General features: G+C 47.7%; 2 protein-coding genes across 2 annotated transcripts; both read left to right on the top strand.

The window, feature by feature from the left end:
* The first annotated feature begins 282 nt into the window (after positions 1-282).
* Positions 283-3,259, top strand: slc25a46 (solute carrier family 25 member 46). Its single transcript, XM_056432530.1, has 8 exons — positions 283-690; positions 891-933; positions 1,137-1,194; positions 1,317-1,394; positions 1,473-1,573; positions 1,654-1,710; positions 1,802-1,859; positions 1,956-3,259. Exons 1-8 carry the CDS (start codon positions 438-440, stop codon positions 2,550-2,552), a joined length of 1,245 nt encoding a protein of 414 aa, XP_056288505.1. The 5' UTR covers positions 283-437; the 3' UTR covers positions 2,553-3,259.
* A 254-nt stretch (positions 3,260-3,513) lies between these two features.
* Positions 3,514-14,871, top strand: wdr36 (WD repeat domain 36). Its single transcript, XM_056432347.1, has 22 exons — positions 3,514-3,749; positions 3,842-3,869; positions 4,215-4,315; positions 8,987-9,104; positions 9,190-9,322; positions 9,492-9,546; positions 9,789-9,921; positions 10,259-10,434; positions 10,639-10,759; positions 11,559-11,624; positions 11,720-11,809; positions 11,958-12,100; positions 12,188-12,305; positions 12,381-12,546; positions 12,732-12,840; positions 12,914-12,993; positions 13,098-13,205; positions 13,287-13,518; positions 13,596-13,715; positions 13,838-13,919; positions 14,389-14,576; positions 14,670-14,871. The coding sequence occupies exons 1-22, from the start codon at positions 3,606-3,608 to the stop codon at positions 14,817-14,819; spliced, it is 2,661 nt and encodes an 886-aa protein (XP_056288322.1). The 5' UTR covers positions 3,514-3,605; the 3' UTR covers positions 14,820-14,871.
* The last annotated feature ends 155 nt before the right edge of the window (positions 14,872-15,026 follow it).

Here is a 15,026-nt window from a genome sequence, read left to right as displayed (position 1 = left end):
TTGGGGATTAATAAAAGTGTATATTCTATTCTATATTCTACTTAAACGATATTTTAATGATAGACACAAAACTTGTTAATTTATCAAATTTACTTTTTGACTTTCTACTTTCAGTTCTCTCGTAACAGTAGTTTCACAATTTTGTTTAAATACTTAATTAGTAAAAGATCTTATATTATTTACACAAAGGACTTCCGGTAGGAGCTGTTCTTCTTCTGCTGACCAGTAAAAGGTAGTAACGAGCTGTCGCATCGCCAGGCTACCGGAAGTAGAGCAGAGGGACTTCCGGGTGACAGGTGGATGTTGTTGTGCTGCGGGTCAAATCAATCGGACGAATATTCCTCCTTTCAATAATTCCTCCGGTTGTTACCGGGAGCTTGATGAGCTCTGATATCCGTTAACCGGATCTTACTCACGGTCCTCTCACCGACCCTCCGATGGCCTCCAGGCGGCCGGACAGCTTCGACGGACTCGGCTTCCGCGGCCGCGACGACCCGCTGTACGGAGCGAGCTACCCGGTCAGGAGCGCCGGAGGCCCCGCGGACCACTGGGTCACCGCGCCGCCGGACATCCCGGGCAGCCGCAACCTGCACCACGGGGAGCGGACACCTCAGCGCGACGAGCCGCCGGGGGAGCACGGAGCTCCCGCAGCCGGATGGGAGGCTCCGGGGCCCGGCGTTCCTCCTGCTGGTGAGTCGCTGTGGGGACACGGAGGGTGTTAGCATGCCAGGTAGCATGCTAGGTAGCATGAGGTGAAGGGCTAGCCAGGAAGATGCGTGTGTGTGTATATATATATGTGTATATATATATTATTGTATCTATATCGTCTCCTATTGTTCAGGCCTCTTCAGCATTAAAACCTGAACGATCTGTTTTCTTGGTTCTTTCAGAGCAGCTCAACCGATTTGCTGGATTTGGAATCGGACTCGTCAGGTAGGAAATACATATTTATTAATTATTAATTATATTAAAGTATGAAGCTGTCAATCATCATCACATCAGCCCAAAATAATGTATCTAATTTAAGTCTCTCCCCCCCCCTCTCTCTCCCCCTCTCTCTCTCTCCCCCCCCCTCTCTCTCTCTCTCTCCCTCTCTCTCGCTCTCCCCACCCTCTCTCTCTCTCTCTCTCTCTCAGTCTCTTCACAGAGAACGTTCTTGCTCATCCCTGCATCGTCTTCCGCAGACAGTGTCAGGTATCACCTGATCAATAACTGATTAATAACTCTGATGCATATTTAATTTTTAGAATTATTTAGTCTTTACATGAATAACTGTCTGAGTGTCTTCCTGCTCTGTGATTGGCTGCTGCCCTCAGGTGAACTACCACGCCCGCTGCTTCCACCTGAGCCCCTTCAGCGCGGTGGCCGTCATGTCCTCCATCACCAAGGCGCAGGTGAGCACTGTGTTGTTGTTTAGGGCCTGAAGGCGCTGTGGAAGGGGATGGGCTAATGTTGTTGTTGTTGTTGTTTAGGGCCTGAAGGCGCTGTGGAAGGGGTTGGGCAGCACCTTCATCGTTCACGGCATCTCACTCGGAGCCGAAGGCATCATGAGCGAGTTCACACCGTTACCACGGTAACCAGCCACAGCCTGTAGTACGAGAGTAGTATTACTGTATTATTATTATTGTATTATTGATTGTTTTCTGTTCATAGGGAACTTCCTCACAGGTGGAGCTGGAAACAGCTGACTGGACATTTACTGCTAAAAGGGTCAGTTCTTCTTCTACTGATTCATTTATTCCACATAGTTCTTCTTCTACTGATTCATTTACTGAACCTTTTTCTTCTTCTGTGGTAACAGGTTAACTGCCGTGGTGGTTCTTCCGTTCTACTGTGCCAGCCTCATTGAGACCGTGCAGGTGATTTTTTAATTTTTTTATTGATTATTGATCCCATGTCTGTGTATTAAGTTAATTTTCTGTGTGTTGAGTTATATTTCTCTAATGTTCCCGCAGAGCGAGATCGTGCGTGACGACTCGTCCTCCGGGCTGCTGGACTGCGTGCGCGAGGGCTTGACTCGGCTGCTGGGCGTCGGCGCTCCTCACAGCCACCGGCTGCTTCCTCTCAGCTCGCTGCTGCTTCCGGCCGCGCTGCACGCCATCCTGCGCTACGCCGTGGCGGCCTCCGTCCAGCAGGCGGCGCTGTGGCTTTACCGGCGCGGCAGGAAGCAGCGCGCCGACCCGGCCAACCCGCTGGACGCCTACTTCCCCGAGCTGGCGGCGGCGTGGGCGGGGTCTCTGGTGGCCGACGTGCTGCTGTTCCCTCTGGAGACGGCGCTGCACCGCCTCGAGCTGCAGGGCACGCGCACCATCATCGACGCCACGGACGGCGCGGTGGCGTCGGGCAACGCGGGCAGCCCGCTGGTTCTGCCCGTCAACACGCAGTACGACGGCTTCTCCGACTGCCTGCACGCCATCCGCCGCAAGGAGGGCGCCGCCGGCTTCTACCGCGGCTTCGGGGCGCTGGCGGCGCAGTACGCGTTGCACGGGGCGCTGCTCGCCGCCGCTCGCACGCTGCTGAGGCTGCTGCTGCTGGAGGGCCGCGCCGCGTAGAGGTTACCATGGAGACGCAGCTTCACTCGATGTTCACCGTGACGACGAGATTAAAACGCGTTGTTATGACGAAATGTTATGACGTCATGACAACACGACACCACACACTTCACCACGTAGCTTAGCATAAAGACTGGAAGTGGGGGAAAGTGTTAGCCTAGCTTAGCACAAAGACTGGAAGTGGGGGGAGACAACGTTTGTGTTACGTCCTGATGTCACTTCCTGCCTTAAAACAAGCGTCGTGGTGGTGTGTTGCCATGGAAACAGTGTCAAGAACTCGTGACCAGAGCTGAAGTCTATACTCATGAAAATTTAGTGAAACAATTTAAAAACTTGCAGCCACTTTTTATTTGTATAAAGTTGTAAAAATTAAAAATATATTAAAAGAAATGTAGGTTTAGATTAAATTATATTCAATAATTTAATTATTCATAAATATTCAAATGAAATGAGTAAAGAATAAAGATGGAAGTTGTTGAGTTTTCAAAATAAAGGTTTGGAAAATCGATGCAACTTTTTCAACCGTCTGATGTGAATTAAAATGAAAGTTATGAAAGTATTTGTAACTTTAATATTCAGCTAAGTCGAGTCTGCACTTGTTCAAATGTTGTTTTTTGTTGTAAATGTTGTGCCGCAGAAAAATAAGAAAATGTTTTCTCTTCTGCTGTAAACTTGTTTTCATGTGAAATAAAACAAAATGACACGAAGCTGCGTTTTCACTTTAATCCACAAGAATAAGTTAATTAATACAAATATATTGTTATAATACTGAAGTATGAAATGTTATTAAAGTACTAGGAAGCAGGTCACTGTGTTTAGGTTTTAACTGTTTATTTTATAAAGCCCAAAGTCACATCCCAGTTTTAATGTGTTTCCTGCTTCAAGCGGAACCTTCGTCCTCAGAGCGGAACCTTCGTGTAAGCTGTCGTTGTTTGCGGTCGGATCCAGTTCCCCGGCGCACCTCCATGTGTTTTCTCTCCCGGTGCAGCTCGGTGTTCCCGGTGGTCGCTCTCTCGCTCTCCCGGTTCATTCGGTGAACTCTCCGGTACCGCGATGCCGGGCGGCAGCTCTTTGTTCTCCGGTTTCCGGGTTCTGGGTCTCTACTCCAACCACGTGGCGCACGCGCTGCGCTACCACAAGAAGCACCGCGAGTTCTACGTGGTGACGTCAGTCGGCCAATGTTTCCACACCTACAACGTGAGGGGGGGCCTTCAATGTATTGATGGATTGATGGATTGATTGATGGATGCATTGATGGACGTATTGATGGATGTATTGATTACTTTCAGGTGAACCGGTTGGGCATCGTGTCCGTCAGTGAGTACATGTTTATATATATTTAAACTGTATACCCCTATAGTGTGTGTGTATCTATATGTAAGTCATCAGTGTAGTCAGTAAAACCAGGTATTAAAGGTATAATATCGTCAACATCCGATTGGACGAGACGCTGATGAGCAACTGGGGACCAATCAGTGTGCTCGCTTTCAGAGCAGGTTCAGATATTATTATTGTTAGTCCTATTAGTATTATTATTATTACTATGTCGATCGTACTAAGTCGTGGTATGTCGAAACTTAAGTACGTACTATACATGATGCTGCTGGGAGTTCTGCTCTCTGATTGGCTGCTCTGTTGTGATGCAACGTGGTGGTTTCCTAGGCAACAGCCTGTCCGATGACATCACCTGCCTGGCGGCAGACAGGATGTTGGTGTTCGCCGCCGCCGGACGGCTGGTCATCGCCTTCGCCCGCAACAAGGAGGTCAGAACACGCGTGTTGTATGTTGAGCCCAACTTGTATGTTGAGCCCTACATGTATGTTGTATGTTGAGCCCTACATGTATGTTGAGCCCTACACATGTGTTGAGCCCTACACGTGTGTTGTATGTTGAGCCCTACACGTGTGTTGTATGTTGAGCCCTACATGTATGTTGAGCCCTACACGTGTGTTGTATGTTGAGCCCTACATGTATGTTGTATATTGAGCCCTACATGTATGTTGTATGTTGAGCCCTACATGTATGTTGTATGTTGAGCCCTACACGTATGTTGTATGTTGAGCCCTACATGTATGTTGAGCCCTACACGTGTGTTGTATGTTGAGCTCTACATGTATGTTGTATGTTGAGCCCTACATGTATGTTGAGCCCTGAGGAAGCGCTGTGCCAACGGCTGCTTGTTTCAGTAGTGGCGTTTTGCTTTTATTTTATTGTCTTTTTTTGCACTTTTCCTCTCTTTTTCTTTTTCTTTTCTTTCACGTTTGTCTTAGTTACGGTCGGACACTGGACCATAACTACTTTTTTCGATAATTCTACTGTGGCTTTTGTTCACTTTGTCGTGAGTATCGGAGAGCCACAGCAAAACAATGACGGGGACCGTCGTCACTCGCTACTCAGCTGATCGCGCTGTGCAGGCCGAAGCTTCTGCCTGGAGACAGACCTGTGATCCCGCTGGAGCTACGGAGGAGGGCTCGCGGTTGCAGATCGGGTGTCAAGGGGAGGGCTAAACGAGGAGATACAAACCCTCGGTACCGCCGATCATAACGGGAACGTGAGGTCTTTGGCGAATAAGACGGATGAGCTCGGGCGCTGGTAATGACCGAGAGGATCTTCCGTGAGAGCAGTCTCTTGTGCTTCACTGAGACGTGGCTGCACGCGGACTATCCGGATCACAGCGCCTCTTTGCCCGGCTTCAGGACTGTTCGGGCTGACAGAGACGCTACACAGAGCGGTAAGAAGAGGGGGGGCGGGATCGCTGTTTATGTGAATGAACGGTGGTGCCATCCGGACCATGTGTCCGTGAAGGAGCGCTTCTGTAGCCCGAACATTGAACTGCTGGCCGTGGGGATGCGCCTGTACTATTTGCCGAGAGAGTTCACGTCCGCCATTGTGGTTGTCGTGTACGTGCCGCCATCAGCTGACGCTGAGGAAGCTGTGGACACCATCCACTCCACTGTGTCTGCTCTGCTGAATCATCAGCCTGGAGCATTCATGGCTATCACTGGTGACTTTAACCACACCACATTGGAAAAAGCTCTGCCAACCTTCCATCAATACATAGACTGCCCAACAAGGAACAATAAAACTCTGGACTTGCTGTATGCTAATACTAAGGACGATACAGCGCCACTGCCCTTCCCCTCGGCAGGTCTGATCATGACCTGGTCCGCTGACACCCAGGTATGTTCCTCTGGTGAAGAGGCTGCCGTGACCACCAGGACTGTGAGGAGGTGGTCTCTGGAGGCTAACGACGCCTACAGGACTGCTTCGAGTCAACGGACTGGGATGTGCTGTGTGGACCGCACGGGAGGACATCAACAGGATGACCGACTGCATCACGGAATACATCAAGTTCTGTGAACACACCACCATCCCATCACGGACTGTGCGCTGCTTCCCAACAACAAGCCCTGGATCACCAGGGACCTGAAGGCGCTTAACATGAAGAAAGCTGCTTTCAGGTCTGTGGGTAAGAGGGGCACCCTGCAACCGCAGGGGTTGTGGGTTCGATCCCGCCTCCCATTAGTTGCAAGTCAAGTGTCCTTGAGCAAGGCACTGAACCCCAGTTGCTTCCCGGGCTTCACCGCAGCCCACTGCTAATAATAAATAACTAAGGATAAATGAGAACTAATTTCCCCTTGGGGATTAATAAAAGTGTATATTCTATTCTATTCTATTCTATGAGCTGAGGAAAGCCCAGCGCAACCTAAAGGTGAAGCTCAGGGAGGGCAAGGACTCCTACAGGAGGAAGCTGGAGGCCAAACTCCAGCTGAACAACACAAGGGAGGTGTGGTCTGGCATGAAGCAGATAACTGGCTTCAAGGTGGGAGGGAGACAGCCAGGGGGCTCCCTGGAGAGGGCCAACGAGCTGAACTGTTTTTTCAATAGGTTCAGTTCACAGCCCTCCCCCGCCTCCTCCACACATCACACCTCCCAAACACCTCGTGTGCCTCTGTCCCCCGTGCTGAGCTGCACATCCACCGAGCCCTCAATAACAATGGGCCCTCCACCTCCCCTCTCTGTGACGACTGACCAGGTGAGAAGACAGCTGGAGAAACTACACCAGCAAAGAGCTGAAGGTCCTGATGGCATCAGCCCCAGGGTCCTAAAGACCCGCGCCACCCAGCTGCCTGGTGGGCTGCCGGGCCGCGGCAACCCCAGCCTGAGGCTGGGGGAAGTCCCCGTGCTGTGGAAGACGCCGTGCCTGGTCCCTGTCCCAAAGAAGTCGGCACCATCTGGCCTCAACGACTACCGACCGTCGCCTCACCTCCCATGTGATGAAGGTGCTGGAGAGGCTGGTCTTGGCCCACCTCCGCCGCAGGTGAAATCATCGTTGGACCCTCTGCAATTTGCTTACCAGCCGCATGTGGGAGTGGACGATGCCATCATCTACCTGGTGCAACGAGCTCAGACGCACCTGGAGCGAACCGGTGTCTCTGTGAGAGTCACTTTCTTTGACTTCTCCAGTGCATTTAACACCATCCAGCCACTGCTGCTGAGTGAGAAGCTGCGGTGGCCGTGGATGCGCCCACCATCTCCTGGATCACTGACTACCTCACAGGCAGACCACAGTTTGTCAGAATGGGGCGGTGCTGTCTGGAACGGTGGTCAGTGATGTTGGAGCCCCACAGGAACTGTTCTGTCTCCTTCCTCTTCACCCTGTACACCAGTGACTTCCAGTACAACACGGAGTCATGCCATCTGCAGAAGTACTCTGATGACTCTGCAGTGGTCGGGTGTATTAGGGATGGACGGGAGGAGGAGTACAGGGCAGTGGTGAGTGACTTTGTAAAGTGGGCCGATGAGAACCACCTGCGGCTGAACGTGGCCAAGACCAGAGAGATGGTGGTGGACTTCAGGAGGAAGGCGACAGCTCCTACACCTCTGAGTGTCCTGGGAGTTGACGTGGACATGGTGGAGGAGTACAAGTACCTGGGCGTCTCCATCGACAGCCGACTGAACTGGAAGGCCAACATCAACGATGTGTACAAGAAGGGGATGAGTCGACTCTTTTTCCTGAGAAAGCTTCGATCCTTCAACGTGTGCAGCAAGATGCTGGAGTTATTCTACCAGTCGGTTGTGGCCAGTGTGCTGCACTTTGCCATTGTCTGCTGGGGGAGCAGCATCGAGCCGGTGACACCAGCCGTCTAACAGACTGGTTAGGAAGGCTGGCTCCATCATCGGCTGCCAGCTGGAGCACCTGGAACAGGTGGTGGAGAGGAGGTCGTTGAAGAAACTGGTGTCCATATTGGACAACCCGGACCACCCTCTCCACCACCTCCTACAGGGACAGAGGAGTACTTTCTCCAGACGTCTCCTCACGCTGCCACAAGGAGAGATACAGGAGAACATTCCTGCCGACGGCTATGAGGCTCTACAACAGTTCACCTCTTGCCAGATCACCCTAACCCTTCTTATATTTTGTGTTTTGTTTTTTTATTCTTGTGTGTTGCTGCTACTGACTCGACAAATTTCCCCTTGGGGATTAATAAAGTATATATCTATCTATCTATCTATCTACATGTATGTTGAGCCCTACATGTGTGTTGTATGTTAAGCCCTACATGTATGTTGTATGTTGAGCCCTACATGTATGTTGAGCCCTACATGTATGTTGTATGTTGAGCCCTACACGTGTGTTGTATGTTGAGCCCTACATGTATGTTGTATGTTGAGCCATACATGTATGTTGTATGTTGAGCCCTACACGTGTGTTGTATGTTGAGCCCTACATGTATGTTGTATGTTGAGCCCTACATGTATGTTGTATGTTGAGCCCTTGTATGTTGAGCCCTACATGTATGTTGAGCCCTACACGTGTGTTGTATGTTGAGCCCTACACGTATGTTGTATGTTGAGCCCTACATGTATGTTGTATGTTAAGCCCTACATGTATGTTGTATGTTGAGCCCTACATGTATGTTGTATGTTGAGCCCTTCGTGTATGTTGTATGTTGAGCCCTACATGTATGTTGTATGTTGAGCCCTACACGTGTGTTGTATGTTGAGCCCTACATGTATGTTGTATGTTAAGCCCTACATGTATGTTGAGCCCTACATGTATGTTGTATGTTGAGCCCTACACGTGTGTTGTATGTTGAGCCCTACATGTATGTTGAGCCCTTCACGTGTGTTGTATGTTGAGCCCTACATGTATGTTGAGCCCTTCACGTGTGTTGTATGTTGAGCCCTACATGTATGTTGTATGTTGAGCCCTACATGTATGTTGTATGTTAAGCCCTACATGTATGTTGAGCCCTTCATTTATGTTGTATGTTGAGCCCTACATGTATGTTGAGCCCTACACGTGTGTTGAGCCCTACACGTGTGTTGTATGTTAAGCCCTACATGTATGTTGTATGTTGAGCCCTACATGTATGTTGTATGTTAAGCCCTACATGTATGTTGTATGTTGAGCCCTTCTCTCTGGACAGGTGGTGATGCGTTACCATGGACACAAACAGGAAGTGCGCCTGCTGCTCCCGTTGGGCGACCAGCTGATCTCGGCCGACAGCGGCGGTGATGTCATCGTGTGGGATGTTCAAGAAGGGGGTAAAGGGGGCGGGGCTTCACATATCCTCTCCAGGTTCTTTCCTCTTTGCCCTCTCGTGACCCATCATGCTTTGCTCTCCCTCAGACGTCTACCTGAGGCTGCAGTTTGACCCCGCTTCCTTCGACGTGTCGGCCATGATGCACCCCAGCACCTACCTGAACAAGGTGCTGCTGGGGAGTTCCCAGGGTGCATTGCAGCTCTGGAACATCAAGACCAGGTGAGCCTGTTAGCCTGTTAGCTTCAGGTCACTCAGCTTTTATTGTGAAGGACCTGAAGCAGTGTTTCCCCTACCATCAGATCAGGGTTGGCCCCGCCCCCTTCTTTCATCTCAGTAAACTCTCTTATTCCACACGTCTAACACACTAACCTGCCTCTGTGTCCGTCAGTAAGCTGCTGTTCACCTTCGCCGGCTGGTCGGCCGGAGTCACCGTGCTGCAGCAGGTATCCACAACTTTTTAGACTTTTTATTATTATTAAACAGACAAAAAAGACTAATTACAGACTGAACAGAAGTGTGTCGTTTAATTGTTTTACTTGTGTTTTCAAATCTGTATTTTTATTATTTCAGTTCCAGTATTATTAATCCATTTAAACAATATAACATTTTAAATAGTTGCTAACATGAATACTTTTGTTCCGTGCTTTTATTAATTATTTCAACAATATCTGTTGAATCGTGAAAGAGTCCCGCAGTGGACGTGATTGGCGTCGGCACGGCGACGGGACGCATCATCATTCACAACATCCGATTGGACGAGACACTCATGAGCTTCACACAGGACTGGGGACCAATCAGCTCGCTCGCTTTCAGAACAGGTCCAGACCTTATTGTTGTTATTAGTATTATCTTTAGTATTGTTAGCAGTATTATGTTATTATTATTATTAGTATCTTTAATATAACTATTAGTTATTGTATTAGCAGAATTAGCATTTATAGTCGTTTAAAAATTATAATAAGTATAACTTTTTAATTTTTTGTCGTTGTGTTATTTATATTATTATTATTTATATTAGCAGTAATAATAGAAGTGTAATTATTCTTATTACTAGTAGTATTATGATTTTTTATTATTAATATTTGTTTCAATATGTTAGTAATCTTGTGATTGATTAATCTTATATATTGACAACAACAACTCCCTGCCTGTCAGACGGTCCTCCCGTGTTGGCGTCCGGCAGCCCTCAGGGCCACATTGCATTCTGGGACCTGGAGTGCCGTCAGCTGGTCACGCAGCATAGACACGCCCACAGGACCGCCATCGCCGCGGCAACCTTCCTGCACGGCGAGCCGCTGCTGATCACGAACGGAGCCGACAACGCCATCAAGGTAATTATCATATATGTTTATATATATATTATAATGTTACAATGCTATCAAGGTTATAATCAAATATAATATATATATATTATATATAATGTCAGGATTTATTTCAGATTTTTTATATTAGTTTTATAGATTGTCTTTGAATCAAATTTCTTCCTCTAATACAAATATTAAATATATATATATATAATAAACATCTGTCTGCAGGTGTGGATATTTGACCAGGAGGGGGGGGCACCCCGGTTGCTACGGAGTCGTCAGGGCCACAGTGCCCCGCCCACCACCATCCATCACCACGGCAACGACGGAAGAAACATCCTCACTGCTGGTAAATATATATATATATATATATGTTTATATTTTAATTAGGGCTGTGAAACGATTAAAAATTGTAATCAAATTAATCACAGGTTTCTGTGGATTAATCATGATTAATCACATATTACCGATATTCTCGGTATATTTTTGTGAGAACATAAAGATTTATGACAAAAGACGGATATATACATTCATACACAGGGATGCACATAACTTGCTCACCAGTGTGCGCGCATCGCGGCTGAGCGATGCGAGCCGAGAAGAGTTGTTCACGGGGGGGGGGGGGGGGGTGCAAGTGTCTTTCTTTCATCCCAATGTGCGCACACGCCGGCATCCGAGCTCTGCGGCGCGCGATACGGAGATCGGAGTCGTGTTAACGCGACACGTAGAGACAAAATGACACGCTGCTGTAGAGACGACCAACAATTCAATTCAATTCAGTTTATTTGTATAGCCCAATTTCACAAATTACAAATTTGTCTCGGAGTGCTTTACAATCTGACGTATTGGAAGCTCATTCTGCGCATGCGCTAAATGCGGTAAAAATTTTTACTAATTAATCCTGTAATTTAATCATAACGCGTTATTTTTCACAGCACTAATTTTAATGTATTTATTTTATCATTAAATAATTGTTTTAATTATTATTTATATATTTAATAAAATATATAATAGGAATATGTATGTGTGTGTGTGTATATATATATATATATATATATATATATATATTGGAAGAGTGTCTAGCAGGCGCTATATAAATTCGAAGTGTCTTATATTAATATATTATTTGTGTTTTCCGCCCCCTGCAGGTCAGGACGGGACACTGCAGTCGTTCTCCACTGTCCACGAGCGGTTTAACAAGAGCTTAGGACACGGTGAGAGACCTGGACACAGACAGAGGGACAGACGCTCCAGAGCGGCTCTAAAGGGGTGTGTGTGTCTCTGTGTGTGTGTGTGTGTGTGTGTGTAGGCTCCATCAACAAGAAGAAGGAGCAGAAGAAGAAGAAGGGGATGACCTACGAGGAACTGCGTCTCCCTGCTATCACAGCGTTCTCCTCTGGTACACTTACATACACACACACACACACACATATATATATACACACACACATGTATATATATATACACACACACACATGTGTATATATATATATATACACACACACACATATATACATTATACGCACACGTTTTAACGTGTCTCTCAGCTGCTGCTCGTCAGTCGGACTGGGACGGCATCGTGGCGTGTCATCGCGGTCGCCTAGCGACCACAACGTGGAGTTTCCAGCGGTGCACCATGGGAGTTCACCACCTGACGCCGCCGGCTGCTCACGGGACTGCCATCGCCACGGTAACGGACCGTTTCACGCCCTTGTTCCTCTGAAGCTCCTCCCCCAACGTCCTCTCAGTGGTCACGTGACTTCCTGTCTCTGCCCAGGCCGTTGACGTCACTTCCTGTGGTAACTTCGCTGTGATTGGCTCGTCCTGCGGCCGCGTCGACGTCTACAACCTGCAGTCCGGCCAGCACCGTGGTTGCTACGGCAGCGATGGAAAAGGTGCGTTCACCTGTTCTCTTTTGTGATTGGTCAATGCTGCGTCACCTGTCACTAACTCCTCCCCTTCTGCTCCAGCTCACGGCGGAGCGGTGCGAGGCGTTGCCACGGACACCCTGAACCAGCTGACACTCACCGCAGGCTCTGATTGGCTGCTCAAGTTCTGGCGCTTCAAGAGCAGGAAACAGGAAGCGCAGCTGAAGCTACATGCTGCGCCAGCTAGCATGATCCTACACAGAGACAGGTAGCTAAGCATTAGCATGATGCTACACAGAGACGGGTAGCTAACCGTTAGCATGATGCTGGACAGGTAGCTAACTGTTAGCATGATGCTACACTGATAGTTGGATGCGTGATAGATATTGGGAGCTAATAGTGAGGATGATGCTACACATAGATTTAGCTAACGGTGTTTTCTCTTTTTGTTAGCGGAATGTTAGCATTAGCGCTGGATGACTTCACGCTGCTGGTGGTCGACATGGAAACCAGACGGATCGTCAGGAAGTTTGCCGGTCACCACGGCAACATCAACGACATGGTGAGTGATGTTTGATAAGAGCTAGCATGCTAACAGCTAGCTGCTCATGATACCGTTTGTTGTTGTTTTTCAGACGTTCAGCCCCGATGGCCGCTGGCTCATCACCGTGGCGATGGACTGCACCATTCGTACCTGGGATCTCCCCTCTGGATTGTGAGAATGGAAGAGTCCACTTCACCTCTCGTGAACGGACTTCACATAATGACATGAACATAACATTAATTGTTAAGTTAATTACATTTCTTCCTATTCTTCAGTCCCGTCGACTGCTTCCTGGTTGCCATGGCGCCGGTGGGCGTGTCCCTGTCGCCGACGGGCGACTTCCTGGCGACGGCTCACGTCGACAGTCTGGGCGTTTACCTCTGGTCAGCTGGGTTCATGTTGGTAACAATGACATCATCACGATCTTCTGAAGCAGCCAATCACAGCGCAGCTCTCCTCCACAGGACCAATAAGAGTCTGTGTGGGCCAGTTGGGCTCCGCCCCCTCCCGGCCGACTACCAACCGTCCGAGGTCACGCTGCCAGGGGTCACTGTGGACGAGTCGGAACAGGAAGTGACATCAGAGGGCGTTGACGATGCGTACGAGTCGGCTGAGCAGTTGGGGGCGGAGCTTGTGACTCTGTCGCTGCTGCCGGAATCTCGGTGGAAAAGTCTGCTGCACCTGGACAACATCAAGGTGAGTCGTAGCCGTCTATGAAATCTGGTTATCTATATAAAGACATGATAATAACCTGTGTGTGTGTGTGTGTGTAGAGGAGGAATAAACCTTTAGCTCCGCCCCCTGCTCCGGCTGCTGCTCCGTTCTTCCTCCCAACACTTCCTGGTCTCACGCCTCGGTTCACGTTGCCCACGGCAACCGAGCAGGACACGCAGGTACGGCTGTAGATCCTCCTGTGTTTATTCTTTCTGACTCTAAACAACAACAACAACACTCATTGTCACAATAACAACAACACTGGTTGTAACAATAACAACAACACTGGTTGTCTTCGCAGTCGAAGCTGCTGAGTTGGGGTCTGATGTCTCGGAGGTCAGAGTTCAGCTCTGATCTGGAGTCAGCTCTCCATTCTGGATCCTGTGAGTTTCATTCAATAAACCTTTAGTTTACATCTCAATGTTCAAAATACTTTTGTTTTATTTTAGCTATGTTCTTACTTTGTTAAACAGTTTATATAAAGAGTGATGTCATCTTGTTTTTTTTGTGTTAACTTAAAATTAGCTTTAAAAGATATTTTTTTATATTGAGCTAAAATGCAAAATATTTAATTTGTAAACTTTACACAGAAAAAATCAATTAGAATATTGATATCTTTTTTTGTAATGTTTACACATTAAATATTTTTATTTCTTTTTTCCAGTTAACTTTTATAACTTTGAGGATTTAAAATGTTTTTATTTTGGTTTAAAAAAAACTATTTCATCGTGTTTATTTTTTATCATGTTTGTCGATTATTAAAAAAATGATATTATTCTTGTCATTTGTTTGAATTCATAATTATTAAATAAGAGTAAAACGTTTTGACTTCTTCACATAACTCCCGTGCAGTCAGCGGCCCGGTGCGTCTCCTGAAGGATTGTGGGCCGGCGGCGCTGTCTGTCGAGCTCACCTGCCTGTCGTCAGAAGGGGGCGGAGCCAACAGCCTGCTGCTCGCCTTCATTCAGATGATTGACAGCATGTTGTCCAGTGGGCGGGACTTTGACCTGGCTCAAGCCTACCTGGCGCTGTTCCTGAAGGTCAGCCAATCATAGCGCAGCATTTAAACACATGTTTGTTGACATCTTCATTTTATTGGGCTCATTTTTAAAAATGTAACATTTATTTTTCAGCTGCATCTCCGCTCCTTATCAGAGGACCCTGTTGCCATGGCGGCGTTGCTCTGCCTCTCCTCCCGGCTGGAGGCGGGGTGGGCGGGGCTACGTGCTTCATTTGACCAATCGCTGTGTCTGCTGTCGTATACCAAGAGTGCCCTGCTGTGATACACACACACACACACACACACACAGTTTAATTAAAGAGTTGTTGATTTATCTTCTCTGCGTCTGTTTTATTCATTTTAATTCGTCTATATAATCAGTTTATCTATTAAATAATAAAGTCATATCAGAAACTAGCTGTTACTTTTCACTGATGTTAAATTAGTGTAGTTTTATTATTATTATTATATTATTATCTTTATGAAGTAC

The sequence above is a fragment of the Pseudoliparis swirei genome, chromosome 15 (assembly GCF_029220125.1).
Source record: "Pseudoliparis swirei isolate HS2019 ecotype Mariana Trench chromosome 15, NWPU_hadal_v1, whole genome shotgun sequence".
Taxonomy (NCBI): Eukaryota; Metazoa; Chordata; class Actinopteri; order Perciformes; family Liparidae; genus Pseudoliparis; species Pseudoliparis swirei.
Note: the sequence above shows the minus strand (reverse complement) of the source record. Positions and strands in the feature narration are given on the sequence as shown.

What these genes read in the sequence shown, in the direction of transcription:
- slc25a46 (XM_056432530.1), top strand. Translation starts at nt 438, where the DNA reads ATGGCCTCCAGGCGGCCGGACAGCTTCGACGGACTCGGCTTCCGCGGC. An exon ending in TCTTCCGCAGACAGTGTCAG is followed by an intron (nt 1,195 to 1,316) that starts GTATCACCTGAT and finishes TGCTGCCCTCAG; the next exon opens with GTGAACTACCACGCCCGCTG. An exon ending in GGACATTTACTGCTAAAAGG is followed by an intron (nt 1,711 to 1,801) that starts GTCAGTTCTTCT and finishes CTGTGGTAACAG; the next exon opens with GTTAACTGCCGTGGTGGTTC.
- wdr36 (XM_056432347.1), top strand. Translation starts at nt 3,606, where the DNA reads ATGCCGGGCGGCAGCTCTTTGTTCTCCGGTTTCCGGGTTCTGGGTCTC. An exon ending in GTGGGATGTTCAAGAAGGGG is followed by an intron (nt 9,105 to 9,189) that starts GTAAAGGGGGCG and finishes GCTCTCCCTCAG; the next exon opens with ACGTCTACCTGAGGCTGCAG. An exon ending in CTCGCTCGCTTTCAGAACAG is followed by an intron (nt 9,922 to 10,258) that starts GTCCAGACCTTA and finishes CCTGCCTGTCAG; the next exon opens with ACGGTCCTCCCGTGTTGGCG.